The following is a 22,324-nucleotide window of genomic DNA, read 5'->3' on the forward strand; positions in this document are numbered from 1 at the left end:
ACTATTCTCAAACAAGCAAACAAAACCCCACAACAACAACAAAAACCACAAACAGCCCTCCCCATCCAACCAAACAAAACCCAAACCAAAACCAAACCAAAAATCACCAAACCACCCAAATCTATGAGAATCTATTCCTGACAGCCATGGGGAAAAGGGAAGGGAGCACAAAATCAGTAATGTTTAGCATACAACCAGATGAAGTTTGAAGGCAAATAACATAGGCTGAATCAGGGAAGGTTTTCATAGGATGGCATGTGAAAATCAGTATTAAGAGCACCAAACCTCCTCTCTTAGTAAGCAGTTTTCTATTATGTTTGAAACACATTAGCAGGAGTAGGTAGCATTAGTTTTATCTCCACTTTTATGTGTTTATTGTATTTTTAATTGTTCAGAGTAGAGTAAGGAGACCTACTTGCTAGTTGTTACAGCCTCAGACAAGTTTTCATGAAATCCAACTAACTTTAGCAAAGAATTACAAAGACTAAAGGCCTCAAGGAAAATTGCTAGTGCGTTCTGTAAACATCTGGTTGCCATTTTCAATTACAAGGACCAACCCACTGAAGGAAGCAGTTTAGTTTTTTTGGAACAGAAATGGGACACTGGGGTTTTTGTTCTTTTTTCATAGTGGAGAGTAAAGGAAACATCAGGAACAGAGAGGTCACTAGATACTCAGATTTTATAAATACAAAAGTCTCTGAGAAAATTAAAGTAAATTGAAATCAGGTTCTGAAAGTGTAAACAAGCCTGTGGAGGTAAGGTTAAACAAGCAGGACTGGAGATCCTAGCATGCCAGGAAAAGCATAAGATCATTCTATCATATGTAAGCCACTTAAAATATTGTGCAAAACAATAATGATGAGGCTAGCCACAGAAATATTTTGTGGGTTACCATACAAATACATATGCATATATATATATATATATCTTCAGCTCTAGCAGATGTAAATTTGTTTCCAAAAATGATTTGGGTTGACTGTTGGTACAGATATATAGCTGATATATCACATATAGCTGTACACCAAATGGGTTGGTTTCCTAATGCAAAATATGTCAGGTGAGACTCAGGCACAGTTTTGACAGCTAGATTCAGAAGCATGCTTTTAGTCTGTTGTTAAGCAAGGAGCTTCCTAAACAAGCTAAACAGGTAGAAATATGTTCCTCAGAGCACACTGAGTTACAGGCATAATGTTTGATAAGTTTGTTCTGCTTCCTTAAAATGAAAGTTCAAACTGTTTGGGGGCAGGGGGCGTGGGGGGGTGGGGGGAAGAAAAGAAAAGAACTATACTAGAAACTTAGACTGCCTTGGTGACTTTTTATTTTTGCTTTTAGCAATTAACCTGGCTATTTGCCTACCAGTTGAAAGGCAATGCCTAATCTCATGCCACAGACACCACTAGTTTCAGTCCAAGACATTAATTTCTGACGTACCCAAATAAATGCCACTCTCTAATGTGGGATTTTGTCATTACAAAGTACAAATGCAGCATATATTTTTCTGAACAATGTGTATTCTCCTTCCTAATTATTAACAGGACATAGTCATGTTTTCTAGCAGAGGAGCACACAAGCTAGTCTTTTGTATTACTAACCTAAAACGTCTGTGGAATTGTACTCTTCCTTGAGAAAGGGAAGTTCTTTGTCCGTAACAAAAGCATAAGGGCACTGAACTCCTTCAAGTCAACCCCCAAATATAACATTTAGTCATAAAGTTACCAAACATGCTTTTCTTACTCCTTTTTTATTTTATTTAGTTCTTTAATGTTCATTTCAGTCCTATAAATGAAACATGCAGTCCAGTGGAGAGTGGTATTTACTGGGCTGACTTAGAACTTAGAATAATTACAATATTACACACTCATTACACAGTGAGCTAAAATTAAAGCTTTTCTGTAATAAGTTATGTCATGCTAGCAGAATGTGAAAAACACCAGCATCCAGACAGATGCACACGTCGGCCAAAGGAAGGCAACAATGCACACTGAATAAATACAAGGGATTAAGGTGTAAGTATACAAGCTGTATAATATGTTAGCAACATGTAAATCCTGCAAAAGACTTTGAGGCTATGTTTTGTAACTTTAGCCTATGGGATAAGAAGGTAGCAGTGGATGATTGTTTATTCAAGTGTTTTTGAAAAGCTTCCCTTTAAAGAAATGAATCCTGGCTTTGATAGGGTCCAAGCAGACACTCTGGTTTATAAACATATATGTCTGTTCCCAAACGTCAGATGATTGTCTACTAATATAGGTGCTGGGACAATGACAGTTAAGTCTAGCCAGAAGCCTGTAGCAGTCCTGCCAGGGCATTCTCTCTGTGGAATTGTTGCATTAGTGTTGCCCAGAATTTTGGCTGCTCTAAGCTGTGCACCCTTTTTGATGTACTTGCTGGCTCTGAGCCCTGGTCAGCTATGAGTGTGGTGTCTTTCATCATCGTGCTGGGTAGAGGATTTTTATGCCACTGAGCCCAAACTATTCTTTAATTTATTAATTTTTTTAACTCCAGCTACCACAACTTCTATTGGTTGAGATAGCAAAAAGCTTATACACTGTGTGGGCCTTCATTGTAGTTTGCAGCCAGCCCACTACATTCCTAGGTTCAGATTCCAGCTTTCTCCAGCTGCATCCACTTTCAGCTGACAGCTCTTTTGAATGCTGCATCCCAAAAATGTCCCAGACATCAAAAGTGCAGCAGCCACCCACGGGTTAGAACATGTTTCTGCAAATTTCATGCACCATATTGTTACAGTGGTTTACTTTACATCAAATGGGAATCTTTCCTTCATGAGAGGAAAGATTATTTTACCCTTCTGATGTTCATTGTATTCCCTCAAAGGTGATTTTTCAATGAAATACTGAATATTATTTTATTCAGCCCCTGAGGTTGTTGGTTTGGAGGAAATCCTGATTTGTACAGATGTCGAAGAGGAAGGAAGCTTCTCTGACACACTCAAAAATCAAAACTGTCTCTCAGTTTCAATATAAATGTAAGAGGCTTGATATTTCTGGAAAACAAAAAGTTTGATGCAGAAAAATATTACTGAAAATGACACCTGCTTTTGATCCCCCAGGGATCAGTTCTGGGCCCCATCCTCTTTAATATCTTCATTGATAATCTGGATGAGGGGATTGAGTCAGTCATCAGTAAATTTGCAGATGACACCAAGTTGGAAGCAGATTAGAGGGTAGAAAGGCTCTCCAGAGAGATCTTGACAGGCTGGACAGATGGGCAGAGTCCAACAAGATGACGTTTAACAAATCCAAGTGCTGTGTGCTGCACTTTGGCCACAACAACCCCATGCAGATCGACAGGCTGGGGTCGAAGTGGCTGGAGAGCAGCCAAACAGAAAGGGACCTGGGGGTGCTGATTGACAGCCAGCAGAACATGAGCCAGCAGTGTGCCCAGGTGGACAAGAAGGCCAATGGCATCCTGACCTGGATCAAGAATAGTGTGGCCACACCTTGAGTCCTGTGTCCAGTTCTGGGGCCCTCAGTTTAAGAAGGACATTGAGACACTTGAACATGTCCAGAGAAGGGCAACGAGGCTGGTGAGAGGCCTCGAGCACAAGCCCTATGAGGAGAGGCTGAGGGAACTGGGATTGTTTAGCCTGAAGAAGAGGAGGCTCAGGGGAGACCTTATTGCTCTCTACAATTAACTGAAGGGAGGTCGTAGCCAGGAGGGGGTTAGTCTCTTCTCCCAGGTGACCAGCACCAGAACAAGAGGGCATAGTCTCAACCTGCACCAGGGGATGTTTAGGCTGGAGGTGAGGAGAAAGTTCTTCACAGAGAGAGTTGTTAGCCATTAGAATGTGATGCCTGGGGAGGTGGTGGAGTCACCATCCCTGGAGGTGTTCAAGAGGGGATTGGATGTGGCACTTGGTGCCATGGTTTAGTAGTCATGAGGTCTTGAGTGACAAGTTGGACTTGGTGATCTTTGAGGTCTCTTCCAACATTGGTGATTCTTTGTGACTCTGATTAGAAAGGAAAAAAATCCCACAGAATTAATTTCTATGATTTTTGGCAGGTGTGTTTGCTTAGTAAACAATGGCCTTTTATTTTCACAGAGAAGGACAAAATATGGAATGTCTTTGGATTAAAAAGTGACAAAGAAATCGGCTTTGAGCAACCTTAACTGGTAGCAAGTTTAAAAACTATATAATCTCAACACATCTCCTCAATGATACCTTACATAAACAAAATATATTCAGACTTTGATAGAGGGAAGGACAGAAGAGCTGACTGGTATGCCTTTTGGAAAGCCTGAAACAAATGACTTCAGGCCTAAATTGTTTCTAATATGCACTCAATGTTGTAATGACTTTGATTCTGACATTTGTGGTAATGCTTTCCAAACTAAATATTTAGCTATAAAAAGGAGCTTCATTTTTAATTCCCAGCAACTACTAAAATTGTCTATGTACATAGAGTATACTGAGGATTTTTTTCCTGTGTTGTGGAAATGCAAGCTGAATCTGGCAGAACCACAGCTATTTAGATCTGACAGTTAGAATACAGCTTTTTTTTGGGGGGGAAAAAAAAGGACTTTCAGTGTAAAATGGTAAAATAAGGTAAAATGGTAAAATAAGTTAAAATGGTAAAATAACCATTTTTTTTCTTTATTTGGAAGAAAATCACTTCTTGCCACAATTCATTATTTATTTTTTTTAACAAGAAAGAAAATAGAAAACCTAACAGCACACAGAAGTGCATTGTTAAACAAGCTGATAAACAAAATAAGAACAAGATTTAGCAATTTTTGGACTTAATCAAGACGTATTTGTCTGTCTAAATGAGAATTAGGCATTTCAATATTTTTTTTCCATCTGGCTTCAGCAGCTCAACAAAAGGAACAGCTCTCACTCGAGTTTGAACAATCACAGTGAGTTTAAGTAGCACTGGAGCCTGTCTAGAAGTCAGTCTTCACAAAGAGTAATTGAGGTAATTTTCTGCAAGCAGCAGGCCAAAGACAAGGGCTTTAAATAGACCAAGTTTGGCACATTAACCCCATTTTCACTTGCAATGAAGTGCTGTGGCTTTTGAAAAAAAAGTTGGAAGACCTTTGGAGAAATCTCTAGGAATAGAAAGAAAGAAGTGTTGAAGAAAGTGCCAGCACAGAGGGTAAATAGCTTAGTGAGCTTGCTCTCTGTGTGTGACGTGTGAGGTAGGAGAAAGCAGCAGAGTTGTCTCTTCTCTATCCCGCTGCATGGCACAACTGAATTAAATCCCAGACAATACAGTACACCTTTTATTTTTTTGCAAATCTAACAATATGGAGATGTATGTTGACCTTCAAAAGTGAGAGGAATGACCCTACTTTTCTTTAAAATGTTTGGAGATATAACATTTACTTCAGAGTCAATGTTCCATGGATGGTTTACATTGCAGTCATGATGACGTCTGTATACCAACTGTATACCATGTTACACCGTGACATGAGAGGTGGGCACAGCTGAATGGCTGTGTAGGGTGCTGAATGGAAAGTAGTATCTGTGAGGTACAATTGGGAATCTCCCTTACATTAACCATGACTTAATTATTGTGTCACTCTTTTCTGTGGTTCTAACTCATGAATATAATGGGTTGATTAGTCCTGAGGACAAGTGATGCAGAATGGCTCATGTCCACGTATCAACTCTTCCCCAGACTGAGGGTGACCTCCTCTTTGCTGAGTTTTAGGAGCTGCCACTAGCTTGAGCTGTCTCCTGGGGCATTGCACGGCCACCCAGGGAGAAGAAAACAAACACAGTGAGTGATTGCAGGCCAGTGGTTGAGCCTGTGTCCTGACACTGTTTAGTTTAGCTATTGACTCTATTCCCAAGCTTCTCTTTTTCAGTATTCTGATTGTTTCCTGCCTCTCGAGTATTAAGGAATCTGACATACTAACTAGGGCTGTCATAGGATGCCTGAATGCTGCAAATGCAGTGATCAAGGGCTGCCTTTCAGACTTTCAAATAGGTGTCTTTGTTTCTTAGGTATGTGACCAAATACCATACTTTTAACACTGTAACTCTTATCCCAATTCATTGTAATTAGAATGAGACAGGTCATTAAAACAACTAAACCTGTCTACTCCTTAGCTGCTTATCCAGAGGCTCCTCTACATCCACAGAAGGGGAGAGGTTGTTTTCTCAGCTCTAGGACAATTTCTACTCCTTAAGGTCAATAATGAGTACTTTTTAGTATCATCACTCAGAAGCATTCTCAGCTCAGGTTCCTCAATGTCCTGTTGCAAAGATAGGGAGTGGTAAAAAGAGTGGGGTGAAGGGCAGGATGGAAAGTATACACAAGCTGGCGGTTTGATTTCCTTGGGTAGAACTCCTCTTCCCCAGACACTACTTTGCTATCAAATCACCCATTGAATCTTCTTTCCAGCACCCAGCTCTTTCCATTTCTTGCATGCACCTCTCTAAACATCCAGACCCCTCCTTGTAAGCGTAGCAGGATCAGCAAGTATGGTAACAGTTCAGTGGGAAAGGAGCTTGAGTGCCTCTTGTTTTTGTTGCAGCTCCTATGAACACACTCATCCAAGTCAGAATGCCAAATCTGGCAGGCTGACAGAGGTGAGGCTGATTCCTATCCATGTTCACATGTCCAACCAGTGAGGTTCAGCACATGCTTCTAACTGGCACATAGACACCTATACACTGCATACATGCACAGACACAGTCAGCCATACAGATTAATGCACTCAGATCTCATACAAATGCTCACAGCACCTGTGGCCTCATCCCCTTGCCAGCACTCACATATGCACTTTGTTCTAATTTAGAGTGGGACAGTTTGCTCTGTTGCTTCAAAAGGGACAAAAGAATAACACTCACACAAATGGATTGGATAGTAATGGAAAGTTTAAATGGAAAAGCAACTCATATACTACAAAAACTGCAAAACATAGTGGTGAGCATAGCAAAGCATATAAAGTTCAAAGAAATCTCCAGTCTAAACTTAACACACACTCCAATACTTCCCTTCTCCTCACCTGGGGTTCACCAAAAACCCCAGGGCTCTTTATTTCCCCCCATTGCTCATCTGGTTTCAGGCTGGCCAGGCCTGAACTCCCCCACTTTTTTACCCTGGCATTAGGCCTAAACAGGCCAAGATTGTGCAGGAAGAAAGAATTACTCAGGCCTGGGATACTCCCCCATTATTACCAGATAAGAGAGTGTCTCTCTCCCATGGGAGCAGAGCGAGAAGAAAGAGCAATGACTTTGCAGCCAGATACATAAGGATGCAGGATTTATGGGTAGAAATACACTATTTCCTGTGTCCACCCACTGGGCTGCACACTTCAACTCTCTGGATTCTTATTTTGGAGACACCCAGCCAAAATGGCCACACACTTGTACACATTCTCCAGCTGCTGCCATCATGGACACAGGGGTCTCAAAGCCCTACTTCCCCTCCAGGGGTTGCACTTACAGCCCCAGACAGTCACACACATGTACACTGCTGCCAGGAAAGAGTTGGCAGTAGAGTTTAATGAGAAGACAGAGCAAACTGCCCTGGACAGCTACAGAACATGGCCAGCCAAAAGTAGTAACTAGTAACCAAGCTTAGAGGGAGCAAGCTCTTTTTATCCCTTTATTTCTCTTTTACCCTGTCTTGTTCCTCTTCAAACCACCTTGATACACTTTTTTCCCTCCCTGTGGTTCCTCCACTAAGAAGTCTATAATAAGCATTTAGGAAATACTCTGACCATGCACTGCATAATGGGTTCCGAACTCTTAGGCAATGTGCTTACTCACCTCCTCAGGTCCAGAAGGTGCTTTTACAGCTTCTATTCACTCACTGTGATGGGCATTGGGGCTGAATCTCTTCTGGAATAGCTAGAAGGGAACAGGACAGGGGCTTCTGTCTCTCTGACAGGGTTATAGAGTCACAGAACAAAATATCATGTCACTCCTACTCTGTTATTCAGCAGCAAAGGCACGAGTCTGGAGACTGTTACTCATGTTCCTCTGAATTTTTCATAGCAAAGTAACAGAGTTTTGGGCCTCAGGTTTTGGTGGTGTTGTTTGGGTTTGGTTGGTTGGTTTGTTTGTTCCCCCCTAAAAAAAAATAATTGGACTTCTACTAAAATTTTCTATAACAGAATTTTTGACTCCTGGTGATTTTGCATCAGTTGACTCTGTTTGGTTTTCATCTCATAACTCTGTATCTAACCAAAGGGGAATTTTCCAGTCCTCAGTGTTCTTCATTGCGTTGTGTTTACTTCCCTTCTTTTGCCACTCTGCTCTGTGAGTGACAGAGATATCTACTTCACGTATTTAAACGGCTACTTTTATGTTATCTGAAGTCAAATAAAATAACTTTATGATAAACAGTGAGATATCTTGAAGAACCTTGTGAACATAAGACCATAGTGGGCATATATGAGCACAAACAGTGCAGAGTTAGGTACTCAAAAGCTGTGACATCCAATTTTTTCAATTTTGATTTGACTCACTTGCTCATGACATGACCTTCCACTTCATGACTGCATGCTGCTTTTTCACATGACTTTGCCTCAGGGTACACAGAATAGGGATACAAAGTTCTCTCTGGAGGTAGTCCCAAGAGTTACCAGTTAGAATCATTTGGAGTATGTAGCATTGAGGCTTGTCCAAAGACAGTTGTGCCAGGCAGAGTCTTCTTCCTTGTCTCAGAGGACTGGAGGTAGTCTTTCCTCTCCACTGAGGTTTGAGAGCCAAACACTCTCTTCCTCATCACAAGAAGCAGTGTAATTTTCCTCCCTCACAGGGTTGCATGTGTGACAATCTGGTATTTTTATTTAGTTTTTATGATCACTCACATGGTCACTGCTACCTTTCATGCTCAGCCACAAACCCTGCTACCAGGACATGGACCAAGATTTCCAGTGCTCATGGCAGAGGGAGCATATGGTTAACAACTTCTTTAATCCTAACTACCCTCCCCATGAAGTTCTTCACTTCAGTTTGATCCTTTACATATCTTAACTGCATGACTCTCCTCCTCCCAACATGCACATCCTTTCTTTCCAGTTTGCCCCTAGTTTGTCATCCCAGTCCATTTTCAGTAGCCAGTCTCTAATATCTCTCAGTCTGGCTTTTCTGTTAGACAGTTTCCTTCTCCACCTTCACAGCAGGTAAGCAAATACCTACACAGATGAATTGTCTGAGCTTTCACATATCTGTGACAGGTATGTTCTTTATCACAGTATCACAGTATAACTAAGGTTGGAAAGGACCTCGAGGATCATCGAGTCCAACCTATCAACACAGACCCCATGACTAGACCATGGCACCAAGTGCCACGTCCAGTCCCCTCTTGAACGCCTCCAGGGACGGTGACTCCACCACCTCCCTGGGCAGCCCATTGCAATGACGAATGACTTGCTCGGTGAAGACCTTCCTCCTCACCTCGAGTCTAAACCTCCCTTCCATCCCAGAGAAGGTTAGGTCTCACTCCCACAATGTTTTCTTGCGTAAGCGAGAAACATACCCAGCATCTTGGACTGTGGTAGACTATGTTCTAGCGTTTGGGAGCAACTAGGGATCTAAACCTTTTTTGGTTTGCATACAAACAGAGTATATCAGATTGGATTATTAGATGCTTTTGGTTTCACTGAGTCCTGCTATGCAGGAAGTGCTCTTTCACTCTGGACAGTAGTCAAATACCTGCTTTATCCTACAGTTTACCATAAAGCTACAAAACATTTATGCAGGGAAGCTGACTAAATACTTTGCATATTTTCTTCCAAGATAATGAACAACAAATATGCCCTTGATACAATAGCAGTGAAATAAGGCCTTCTGGCCTTACAGGCTTGCAGCTCATGCTTTTTGTTTAAAAAACTCCAGTATCTTGGAAAAGGAAGGAGTGTATGTATGGTGTGCCACACATAAGCCCAGGACAGCATACTCTGAGAGCTTGTTGGAGAGCTCAGTATTGTGAAAATCCTGAGAGCCCAAAAGGTCCTAAAGCCTAATGGATCCTATGGGGCCAGATTCTACCATATTTCTCAGCACTACAACTGGTGTTGTAGCTGGGGGTCGTAGCTGGGGTTGCTTAGCCTGGAGAGGAGGAAGCTCAGGGGAGACCTTATTGCTCTCTACAGCTACCTGAAAGGAGGTTGTAGACAGGTGGGGATTGGTCTCTTCTCCCAGGCAACCAGCAACAGAGCAAGAGGACACAGTCTCAAGCTTTGCCAGGGGAAGTTAAGGCTTGAAGTAAGGAGAAAGAGGAGAAAGCTCTTCCCAGAAAGTAATTTGCCATTGGAATGTGCTGCCCAGGGAGGTGGTGGAGTCACCATCCCTGGAGGTGTTAGAAAAAGGATTGGATGTGGCACTTGAAGCCATGGTTTAGTTAGTCATGAAGTGTTAAGTATGTGGTGGGTTAACGCCCATTCTGAAAAGAAACAAAGCAGGGTGGAGGGCTTGCGGGTGCTTTGCCCTCCCTGCAGGGTATTTTTCCCGCTGGGAAACTGAGTGTGTTCCAGTCCCCCCTCCCTGCCCATCTAGGGTATAAAAAGCAGGATATTGCAGTCATTAGGCCTCCTTCTGGCTCCTGCCTCTCCTGGATGAGAGCTACTGCGGCTGCCTTCCTGCTCTTCTGCCACGTGGTTGGGCCTGATCCTTCTCCCTGCTGCCTCCACGCCTCTTCAGAGAGAGACTGGTTTTGTATTCTTGTTTTTTTCCCCCTCCCATCCATCTTGTTCCTTGTCCTTGTGAACCTTACCTGTAATTGTTATACATATATTGTTTAAAGAAAACTCTTTACCTCTCTACTTCCAGGCCAACTCCAAATTATTGCTTGGTGGATTTGCTCCTTCCCTTTCTTTCCTTTTTTTTTTTTTTTCCCTCTCTGTTGGGAGGGAAGAGGGGGGAGCAGGGGAGAGATTCTCAGCCTTGCCCCCATCTGAGCTCTTAACTCCCAGTTAAGGCTCAAACCACTACAAGGTAATAGGTTGGACTTGAAGACCTCTGAGGTCTTTTCCAGCCTGGTTGATTCTATGATACTATTGTTTCTGTGATACTAAGTACCTATGTGTGGAGTGGATACTAGAGTAATCTGAGTATTTGCCCAAAGCATGATGTGTAAGTACAGAAGTGGAAGAACAGGACTGAGTGTTTTTATGGCTCTGATGTTTTTGCCATCGAGTCAGGACTACATATTTTCCTTTTGTTTGCTATTGAACTCTGCTCCAGATTAGAAAGTATTTTGATATCTTATTTTCATGGCCTGAATTGACAGATTAGGCCGTGATAAAACCTATAAGTTGTCAGAGTTACAATCTGTAGCAGAACTCAGTGGAGGATTATTCTTAGCCTGACACAATCTCCCTGACAAAGAACCATCTAATGCACCTATCCTACATACTAGAGTACTCTTCTCCTCATGTCAGGCTAATATCATCTTTGAATGTTCTTTAATTACCTTTATTCCCAAATATTCTGCTCATTCTTGGGTTGCATAGAAAAATATATGAATAGAGTTTAGTAATACTGCAATTTGTTTTGGTGCCTTGCCTTTTGTTTTCTTACAACAGTTATCTGTAAAGCATAAAACACAGCTTTAAATCATTTGCCTGTGCAGGTCTGCAAATTTGTGGTTGCCTCTTACATTGACTGAAGAAAGGATTCTTGATCTTTTTCTACAACTGAATGTGATGCAAATGGAGAAAATATTTTCCTGTCTCTTCTCCATTCTTGTGTTTATGCCTGCAATATATTCTTTGCTTCTTTAGAGAAAGTCATCTGCTTAGCATTATCAATTACTCCCCTAAGGAGAATTGTAATTGATTGGAATAGAATAGAATAGAATAGAATAGAATAGAATAGAATAGAATAGAATAGAATAGAATAGAATAGAATAGAATAGAATAGAATAGAATAGAATAGAATAGAATAGAATAGAAATGAATTGAATTGAATTGAATTGAATTGAATTAACCAGGTTGGAAGAGACCTTCAAGATCATCACATCCAACCTATCATCCAACACCACCTAATCAACTAAACCATGCAACCAAGCACCCTAGCAAGTCTCCTCCTAAACACCTCCAATGATGGTGACTTCACCACCTCCCCAGGAAGCTCATTCCAATGGGAAATATATCTCTGTGTAGAGCTTCTTCCTAACCTCCAGCCTAAACCTCCCCTGGTGCAGCCTGAGACTGTGTCCTCTTACTCTGGTGCTGCTTGCCTGAGAGAAGAAACCAACCTCTGCCTGTCTACAACCTCCCTTCAGGTAGTTGTAGAGAGTGATAAGGTCTCCCCTGAGCCTCCTCTTCTCCAGGCTAAGCAACCCCAGCTCCCTCAGCCTCTCCTCATAGGGCTTGTGCTCCAAACCCCTCACCAGCTTTGTTGCCCTTCTCTGGACACGTTCCAGCAGGTCAACATCCTTCCTAAACTGAGGGGCCCAGAACTGGACACAGGACTCAAGGTGTGGCCTAACCAGTGCAGTGTACAGGGGCAGAATGACCTCCCTGCTCCTGCTGGCCACACTGTTCCTGATGCAGGCCAGGATGCCATTGGCCCTCCTGGCCTCCTGGGCACATTGCAGGCTCATGTTCATCCTACTATCAACCAGCACCCCAGGTCCCTCTCTGCCTGGCCGCTTTCCATCCACTCTGACCCCAGCCTGTAGCACTGCATGGGGTTGCTGTGGCCAATGTGCAGAACCCGGCACTTGGATGTGTTCAATCTCATGCCGTTGGATTCTGCCCATCTGTCCAGCCTCTTGAGGTCCCTCTGCAAAGCCTCTCCCACCCTCCAGCAGATCAACTCCTGTCCCCAGCTAGGTGTCATCTGCAAATTTACTGATGATGGACTCAATAGGTAGGTCCAAGGCATTTTTCAAATCTGAGAAGACTTCTGGGAGAAACAGGTAGCTCTTGACTTGTTACACTCATTTATTTTTGTACTTTTAAAATTCTGCTTTGGATTGACAAGAGAACAAGTCTTGCAGCCTGGCCCTTCCTGATAGTAAGAAACAGTGATAAATAATTCACCTTTTTCAGACAAAAGTGGAAGCTTTACACCTCCCCATTTGTAGTTAGACATAACACCTCTCCATGTTATTTGTAGAAGAGTTACAGACTAGTCAAGCATTGCCCTGTTTTTATGGGTGAGACACTGTGATAGGATTTCAGATGGCTATTTCATTCCCCAAATGCTGAACTCAGATGTGGCTGTGCATTAACTCTTGAGCAGAGGGAAATGTTTTGTGCTTAGCTGCCCAGGGACAGATTAGCTGTCCTTGGAATTAGATTGGTTCCACTTGGTTCTTGCCAGCCTCTCATCCACAGTGAATGCTTCCTTTGGCATTTCAGATCCTCTTAGTTAGGGGGTAGCTGAGCCAAAATAAAATCCTGATCATCCTCAAGGGGGGGTTGAATAGTGACTGTCCTCAGGATTCCTGCAGCCTTTCCCTGGCAGCTATACAGCAACTGTAAAAGGTATTTTGTGAATGAATTTGCTGTGTCCAGCAATCGCAGCTTCATACATAGGATGAGGATTTTTTTTTGCACTTAGAATGCTGCACTGTAATTAATATGCCAAAAGATTGCAGCCTAATTTATCTAGTTAAGCAGGTGGTTACTGGGCTGGACTGTGTGTTATGGCAGAGTACAGTCAGTCTCAAAAAGTATACTGGAGCACATGTGAAACAGCAGAGGGCTTGTGCGTGTGCAGGTGAACAAGTGCTTTGCAGAACAGTTCAGGAAATACAAGAACCCTGGGTGTCTTTTCCTACACATTCCATCAGCAGAATGATCATTTCTTCATTTTTGTTCTAGTGATGTCTAATTGATGATAGCTCATCACTGTCGAGAGCCACAACAAAAGAAAAAAAATACTCCCAGCAACTGCACTAAGGGAAAAATTCCTGCACATTTATGTATGATATATTCCTTTAAAGAAAGCCCTACAAATGAAATGGTGATATCAAAAACTTGTAAAAGGCTTTATCACTAACACAGAGAAAGCATTCAGTCCAACAAGTGGCATTCTGATCTTTGCACAAGAGGAACAGGCAAGCTGCCATAACCAGAAATAGGCTTCAAAGGACATTTTCCCCTGGAGCTTTATCAGCGAAACTCAAATCTTCTGAGGTGTAGAATTCCCACATCCCTAAACCCCATCACACACTCCTGCTGTACTCTAAGATACTGAGAGGCATCCCACAGTCCAGAGCCAGGCAGTGAGGCAGTAGTTCTGTCTTTCAGGCATCTGGTGATTCTTCCACCCTAACTTGACTAGCAAACCATTGTCTCCTATAAACTGAGTACAATGCAGGGCTGAAGCCTGTTTTGTAAAACATATTCCTCTATCTTGTTTAAAGTTGAATGGCCTGGCTAAACAGAGAGACTTGGTTGTTGCTTAGGGAGAAAAGGAGAGTCTGGAGTACTGCATCCAGTTCTGGAGCCCCTATTACAAGAGGGATATGGACGTGCTGGAGCGTGTCCAGAGAAGGGCAACGAGGATGATCAGGGGGCTGGAGCACCTCTCCTATGAGGACAGACTGAAAGAGTTGGGGCTGTTCAGTCTGGAGAAGAGAAGGCTCCAAGGTGACCTAATTGTGGTCTTCCAGTATCTGAAGGGGGCCTATAGGAAGGCTGGGGAGGGACTTCTCAGGATCTCAGGAAGTGATAGGACTAGGGGGAATGGAATGAAGCTGGAGGTGGGGAGATTCAGGCTGGACATGAGGAGGAAGTTCTTCACCATGAGAGTGGTGAAGCCCTGGAATGTGTTGTCCAGGGAGGTGGTTGAGGCCCTGTCCCTGGAGGTGTTTAAGCCCAGGCTGGACGAGGCTCTGGCCAGCCTGATCTAGTGTGGGGTGTCCCTGCCCATGGCAGGGGGGTTGGAAGTAGATGATCCTTGTGGTCCCTTCCAACCCTGACTGATACTATGATACTATGATGCTATGGTACTATACTATGGTCATTGGAAGAAGGGTCAGGCCACGCAGGAGGACTACAAGATTGTCATGAGGCAATTCAGGGAGAAAATTAGAAGGGACAAATTCCAACTGGAAATTAATTTGGCTTCATGTGTTAAAGAGAACACAAAATCCTTCTACAAAAATATTATCAACAAAAGGAGGACTAAGGAGAATCTGTCCTTTGTTGGATTCAGGGGGAAACAGTGGTCAAGGATGAGGAAAAGGATGAGGTACTCAATACCTTTTTTGCCTCAGTCTTTGGTAGTAAGACCAGTTGTTCACTGGATACCCAGCCCCCTGAGCTGGAAGATAGGGATGGGGAGCAGAATGAAGTCCCCATAATCCAAGAGGAGATGGTTAGTGACCTGCTGCTTGCACACACAAGTCTATGGAACACAAAGGCATACCCCTGAGGGTACTGAGGGAGTTGGTGGAAATGCTCACCAAGCCATTTTCCATCATTTACCAGTCCTGGTGAACTGAGGGGGTCCCATCTGAATGGAGATCAGCAAATGTGATGCCCATCTACAAGAAATACTGGAAAGAGGACCTGGGGGAACTATAGACCTGTCAGTCTGGCCGTGGTGCCAGGGAAGGTCATGGAGCAAAACATCTTGAGTGCCATTACGCAGCATGTGTGGGGAAACCAGGTGGTCAGGCCCAGTCAGCACAGGTTCATGAAGGGCAGGTCCTGCATGACAAACCTCATCCACTTCTGTGACAAGGGTCTACGTCTCAATGGACGAGGAAAAGGATGTGGATGATGTTTATGTGGAGTGCAATAAAGCCTTTGACACTATTTCCCACATCATCATTCTGAAGAGACTGGCCGCTTATGGCTTGGATGCATGCTTCTCTGGGTTAAGAACTGGTTGGATGGACAAAACCAAAGAATGGTGTTAATCTGGTTGGTGGCTGGTCAGAAGTCATATTCCCCGGGGCTCAGTGCTGGGGACAACTCTCTTCAGTATACTTATCAATGATCTGGATGAGGGAATTGAGTGCACTCCCAGTAACTTTGCATATTACACTAAATTGGGTGTGAGTGTTGGTCTGTTTGAGGGTAGGAAAGCTCTGCAAAGAGACCTGAACATCCAGATTGAGGTAATTTGTATGAGGTTTAACAAAGTCATGTGCTGGGTGCCACACTTGGGCCACAAGAACCCCATGCAATGCTACAGATTTAGGGGACAGTAGCTGGAAAGCTTTGCAATAGAGAAAGACCTCAGGGTGCTGGTTGACAGATGTCTGAACATGAGCCAGCAATGTGCTCAGGTGGCCAAGAAGACCACTAACAATCTGGCCAGTATTAGGAATAGTGTGGCCAGCAGGAGAAGGGAAGTGATAAGCTGTACTCAGCACTGGGGAGGCTGCACCTTGAATACTGTGTTCATTTTTGGGGCCCTCACTACAAGAAAGACACTGAGGTACTGGAGCATGTCCAGAGAAGAGCAATGAAGCTGGTGAAGGCTCTAGGGAACAAGTTTTAGGAGGAGTGGCAGAGGGAGCTGGGATTGTTCAGCTCGGTGAAGAGGAGGCTCTCTACAACTGCTTGAAAGGAGGTGGTAGTGATGTGGGCGTTGGTCTCTTCTTCCTCATATCAGGTGACAGGACAAGAGGAAATAGCCTGAAATTGTGCCAGGAGAGGTTTAGTTTGGATATTACTGAAAGAATTGTCAAGCATTGGAATAGGTTACCCAGAGAGGTAGTGGACACTGTCCCTACAGGTGTTCAAGAAGTATGAAAGACATTGCACTTCAGGACATGTTTTAATGGCTATGGTAGTGTTAGGTGGAAAGTTGCACTTGATGATCTTAAGGGTCTTTTCCAACCAAAACAATTCTGTGATTCTGTGATTAATCTCAGTTAGACTCAATATAAGGTCTCCCAAAATCCTTCTTCTTTTTGTAAGCCTTTACTGAAACTGTGTTTTCCAAAACTGAAAAACGGTATTACTGATGATGTATGACCAACACTATCTGCAGCAGAAGGATTAGCCGGTGTTCCTTGTAGGTAACACCCATAAACAGGCTGGCTTGCAAGGCTTAATGTCTGCAGGGTCATGAATATAATGAAATAGACTCTGTTACTTAGAATTCTATGGGGAATTGACACGGAATAAATCCAAACTGCAATGTTAAAGGGAAGCACTCAACTATTTCAACACCAATAAATCTTTGCCAGCAACTCCAAAGCTATTTACACTTGGGGAAGGGGTGGAGGGGTGGGGTGGTGTTTTGCAATGGTATTACATTAAATCATGCACCACTTACAAATCTGGTTCTTCTCTGCAGTACTGCTCTCTGGCCGAATCTATTTATCCATCTGATTTCTCCTTTTGAGTCATGGCACTTTTAACTTGTTCTGGATTTCCTGAGGTTGAATTTGGACCATTTATCAAAATTACTTTCAATTCTTCTTGTGTTTCCCAAAGTGCTCATACTGCCTCTCAATAAGGTGCAATTTGCCATTTATGAGTGCATTTGCTATTCCTTCAGTTTCTTACTGAAAAATTTAAACAGTTCAGCTCTCCAAAAATTCCCTTTTCATAATGAAGAGTTTAGTTTTTTCAAATGAAGAAGAAATACACATTCTTGACAAACAAATATTGGCTGTTCCATGTCATCTTAGAATCATAGAATCAACCAGGTTGGAAAAGACCTCAGAGATCACCAAGTCCAACCTATTACCTAATACCTAACACTTCATGACAACTAAACCATGGCACCAAGTGACACATCCAATCCATTTTTTAACACCTCCAAGGATGGTGACTCCACCACCTCCCTAGGCAGCACATTACAATGGGCAATTACTCTTTCAGTGAAGAATTTTCTCCTCACCTCCAGCCTAAACTTCCCCTGGTGCAGCTTGAGACTGTGTCCTCTTGTTCTGTTGCTGGTTGCCTGGGAGAAGAGACCAAGCCCCACCTGGCTACAACCTCCCTTCAGGTAGTTGTAGACATCTTCTCCAGGCTAAATAACCCCAGCTCCCTCAGCCTCTCCTCATAGGGCTTGTACTCAAGACCTCTCCCCAGCCTTTTTGCTTCCAAATTGATTAATTTTGGGCTGCTGGTGCAAGCGAGTGCAAAATTTCAAATTAAGTAGAAATTGAAGTAAAAATAAAGCCAACCAGCCTTTTAATTGCCTCAAATGAATGACATGCAGGAAGATGTGCCTGAAAGACTAAAATGGTGTTTAATTTTCCAAGTTCTTTCATATCAGAATTCAGGATGAGGCTCCTAGCGGGGCAAAATGAATTGGGCACATGTTGTACCTTACTTTGCTTTAGAATTAATTTTTGTGAAAAGGATTTTCTTTTATATTAAAATACAGTGTCTCACAGCTTGAGATCCTTTGCTGGAATATTAATGCTGGAACATTAGCACTGTTTTGATGAGATATGGTTTGATAATTATTGCACCTGCAGAAGGGAGACTGGCTCATAATCACAGCTGTTGGGTTTCCACGAAAGGTTAAGCTGTGTGCAGAATGACACAGGCAATTCCTAGGCCTTGTCAGTTCATGAGGGAGTCTCTTCCAGAGCTAAATAACTGTTGTCACACATGACTCTCTCATTTTTGTTTTCAAAGAACACTTTTTTTCAGGTGTAGTTGATCAGGAATATATTGATACTTCAAATACAAGTCCTACTGCTCTGTCAGCCTGAGTCTGAGGGACAGTACTAGGTGTATGTTATTTTTCTAATAGGAAGTCTCCTGTTTGCTATAAATAGACATGGCTCAGTTCTGATTGTTCTGTACTGAAATAACTGGCTAGAAGTCTGATTACTCTAAATAAAATCCACAAATAATGGCAAGCATTCAACCCCTCCTGAAAAATTGTTCCTAGCAGTTAACTATTCTACTTCCTGGACACTGGCTCAGAAACACACTAGATCTGAGGGCCCTTTTTCCTCTTCTTCTCTTCAGGACATTCATATTGATAACTCTGCTGTGTCCTAAAGCCAAAGAGCAGCGTACCCTTTCAAGTCAGGGATCAAATTCATTGCTGGCCAGGATGCGTAACAATAAACAAGGGAAAGAAATTAACTGCTTCTGAGAAATGGAGTTCCCTCCAGTTCCCTTTCAATTTGCAGGCAGCTTGGCATTGTGCTTTATATGTAATTATAATGATTTATTCAAATGTGTTTAGCCAGAGGCATAACGACTTGCTTATCTGATAATTACATAGCTGGTGAGGCTATTGAGTAGGTTGTTAACACCCTCCATCTTTTGCAGTAAAATGAAGTATTTGCTTGCACGTGTCTTTAATGTTTCATTTATTTGCAATCTGTACCATTTTTACCCACCTGCAATTTTTTATTAGTCTCTTTCACAAAGGTGCACGCAGTGAATCTGCCTTGCCTAAGTTTTCCAATGCCTGAATTAGTTTTATACTATAATACTGGTGATTGTAATGGGAAATTGAAGACTTCTTCACAGTAATGGATGTGGAGTAACTGAAAATTCATTTCTTACAGCTTTGTCAACCTGCTTATAAACATTAAAAAAAAGTAAAAAATTGATAGTTACTTTCATAGTCTTGGACTCATTTTGCATAATCAGTTCATTACTGTACTTAACATAAGTTATTATATCTCCTTAAGTGAAATCTTCACCCTGCTAGGTATTTGTGATTGGGTTAGGAAAATACTACATTTTGGAGAGGGAAAGCAGCTGAAGTAAATCTGTGGGCCATCAGTAGGACTATAATCAAGAGTAACCTAATAAGGTTAGGATGGTATAACAGACAAGTGGGACAAAAGGGAATAAAATACACATAATCTTCCCAAACTCATGAAAAAGAACCAAGCAACTAATCAGTGAAATAGCTGTCCTGCAGAGAGCTTTGGCATAATGCCATACCCTGCCTTGGATGCTGTACAGCTTCTCTCTTTGCCCTTTCTGTTTGGAAGTTCTTTATTTCTTATTGTCACCCTGTCAGTGAAATGCTTTACCCTTTATTGAACATATTCATGGTGTCCTCAACAGATATCATGATTCTGGTAATCTTTTGAAAGGTGACATGGTCACTAACTAGCCCGGATTATGAAGGCTGTATACAGAAGAACATAAGCTCTTTTGAAGCCACATTGGCATTTCTACCTCACATGTATGATACAGGCAAACTCCAAGACCTATTTGTATCATCTAATACATAATGGTATTTTAATTAGAGCAATTTAGTTTTGGATCCTCTTCAAGCAGCCATCTCTGCCCCCAGTGCTGCTTGTTTTCTGATCATAGAACCCTACCATCCCACAGATCAGTTTTGCCCCAGAGAGGAAGCATCCTAGAACTAGCTCAGAAGCCAGCAATTTCCTCAGTGCAACTTAATTCCCACTTGTACACCAGTTCTAGATGTTGTCAATCTGGCATCCAATATTTAGGAATCTGCTAGAACAAAACTTAGACTAGGAGTTCCAGCTGTTTTCAATAACAAAACTAGTATTGCTTCTATAACATTTACTTCACAATACTGAAAGACCACGGAAGATCACACAGGGTACAGTGGATGTGTGTTTTAAGTGTGTGTGTTGAGGTGTTCAGAAAAAAACAACACAAAGTAAAGCAGCATCATGTTACAGAGGTTTTTCATCTCTGAATGGTGAACAGGTCAAACACTAGGGAGCTGGACATCAGTAGGTCAGTATAACAGAAGGTGCCAACTATGAAATACCTATAGTTTCAAAGCTTGAATAGTGGTAGTGACTATGTCTTTTTTTCTTCTGCCACCTCTAGTTGTTCACAAACTTAGCACTCCAACTGTTTGCTGTTCCTCAGAATTTGGTTCCGTGTTTTGTTTGTTTAGGGTTTGTTTTTTTTTTTAATAGGGATTGTATGATATTTCCTTTTTCAATATATTTCTTTCCTTTCCTGATAGGTGGTATAAGCCCTTGGGATCTTTTGATCTGCTTATCTTCCAGAAAAAAAGATGATGCTGGCTGCATTCAAACCGAAGACTTACATCATTTAGAGTTTTTCCAGAAGGTATAAAATTATTGTGTTAACCTTTGTGGGAAGAATGAGATAACAGGACTAGCCCCAAATTCCAGTAGTCACTCAAGAAAATGAAAGTATCTAATTCTTATTTTATACCGTAGCAACGTAGTTTAACATCAGTAAAAAAGTTTATTCACATTTCCCACCTGTTGAGAAATACTTGTCAGATACCAACATTTCGTTCTCTATATCCCACATAATACTCACAGTATCACAGTATCACCAAGGTTGGAAGAGACCTCAAAGATCCTCAAGTCCAACCTATCACCCAAGACCTCATGGCTAGATCATGGCATCGAGTGCCACGTCCAATCCCCTCTTGAACACATCCAGGGATACCTCCCTGGGCAGCACATTGCAATGGAGAATGACTCTCTCTGTGAAGAACTTTCCCCTCACCTTGAGCCTAAACTGCTGACCCTGTAGAAGGCACCCATTCTGGAGCAGTTCATGAAGAACTGCAGCCTACAGGAATGACTTATATTAGAGAAGTTGATGGAAAACTGTTGCCTGTGGGAGGAGCCCCAAACTAAAGCAGGGTAAGTGTTAGGAGTCCTCTCTCTGAGGTGGAAAGAGTGGTGGAGACAATGTGTGACAAACTGATCATGACCTCCATTGCCCTTCACCTGGACCTCTGCAGAGGAAGAGTGAGGAGAATTTGGGAGTAAAGTTGAGCCCAGGAGGAAGGGAAGAGCCTAAACTGGCACAGCTTCAGACTGTGTCCTCTTGTTCTGGTGCTGGTTGCCTGGGAGAAGAGACCAACCCCCTCCTGGCTACAACCTCCCTTCAGGTAGTTGTAGAGAGCAATTTCTCATTTGGACATAGTATGCTATCTTGGATGTAAATATTTCAGTGTAAATACTGAAAACTGTGACAACTCAAAGTCAAGTTGTCCTTTTCTCTTCTTTAGCTTCAACTTTTCTGTTCTTGGCTAGCCTTAACCAGCATATCAGGCAAAAAAAGCATCTACAGAAGTCAAGCTAAACTTAAGCAATTTAATCCCGTTGGAAAAGGGAATTCAGAAATGGGGAGAAACAATTAGCAAAAGCATGCAATATTTCAGAAACATGCCATATACAGAAGATAAAGTTGGACTAATTTAGGCTTCACATGTGTATAACTACTGTGTTTCCTCTAATACAGTTGGTCCTTTGTAAACATTACTCAGGCACATCTCCAAACAGTGACAGTGCTCCTACAATTGATAATGTGAGAGATGGATCACTGTCCTCCTACAGGGCCCTCATGGGAGTTCCTGGCTCTGGCACTCCACTCTACTTACAATCCAAAGCATCAGTGATGCCAAGATTTCTTGGTATTTTCAGGCCCCCCATGTTGTGGGCACAATTTAGGTTACTTATTTAAGTTAATTATATGTTTAAATAAGCACCTGAGCTGTTGGTAAAAATATGTGTCT

The 22,324-nt window shown here is 42.3% G+C and overlaps 1 protein-coding gene across 4 annotated transcripts in view; it reads left to right on the forward strand.

The window, feature by feature from the left end:
• Positions 1–22,324, forward strand: part of CPED1 (cadherin like and PC-esterase domain containing 1) — a 184,526-nt gene that overhangs the window by 24,723 nt on the left and 137,479 nt on the right. For all 4 annotated transcript variants that reach the window (XM_068165086.1, XM_068165102.1, XM_068165113.1 and 1 more), the window contains one exon: positions 20,789–20,895. In XM_068165086.1, the coding sequence (XP_068021187.1) occupies positions 20,789–20,895 (107 nt within the window). The remainder of the gene's footprint in view (positions 1–20,788; positions 20,896–22,324) is intronic.

The sequence above is a fragment of the Melanerpes formicivorus genome, unplaced genomic scaffold, assembly GCF_026170545.1.
Source record: "Melanerpes formicivorus ecotype bairdi unplaced genomic scaffold, bMelFor1.0.p_v2 SCAF_3, whole genome shotgun sequence".
Lineage (NCBI taxonomy): Eukaryota > Metazoa > Chordata > Aves > Piciformes > Picidae > Melanerpes > Melanerpes formicivorus.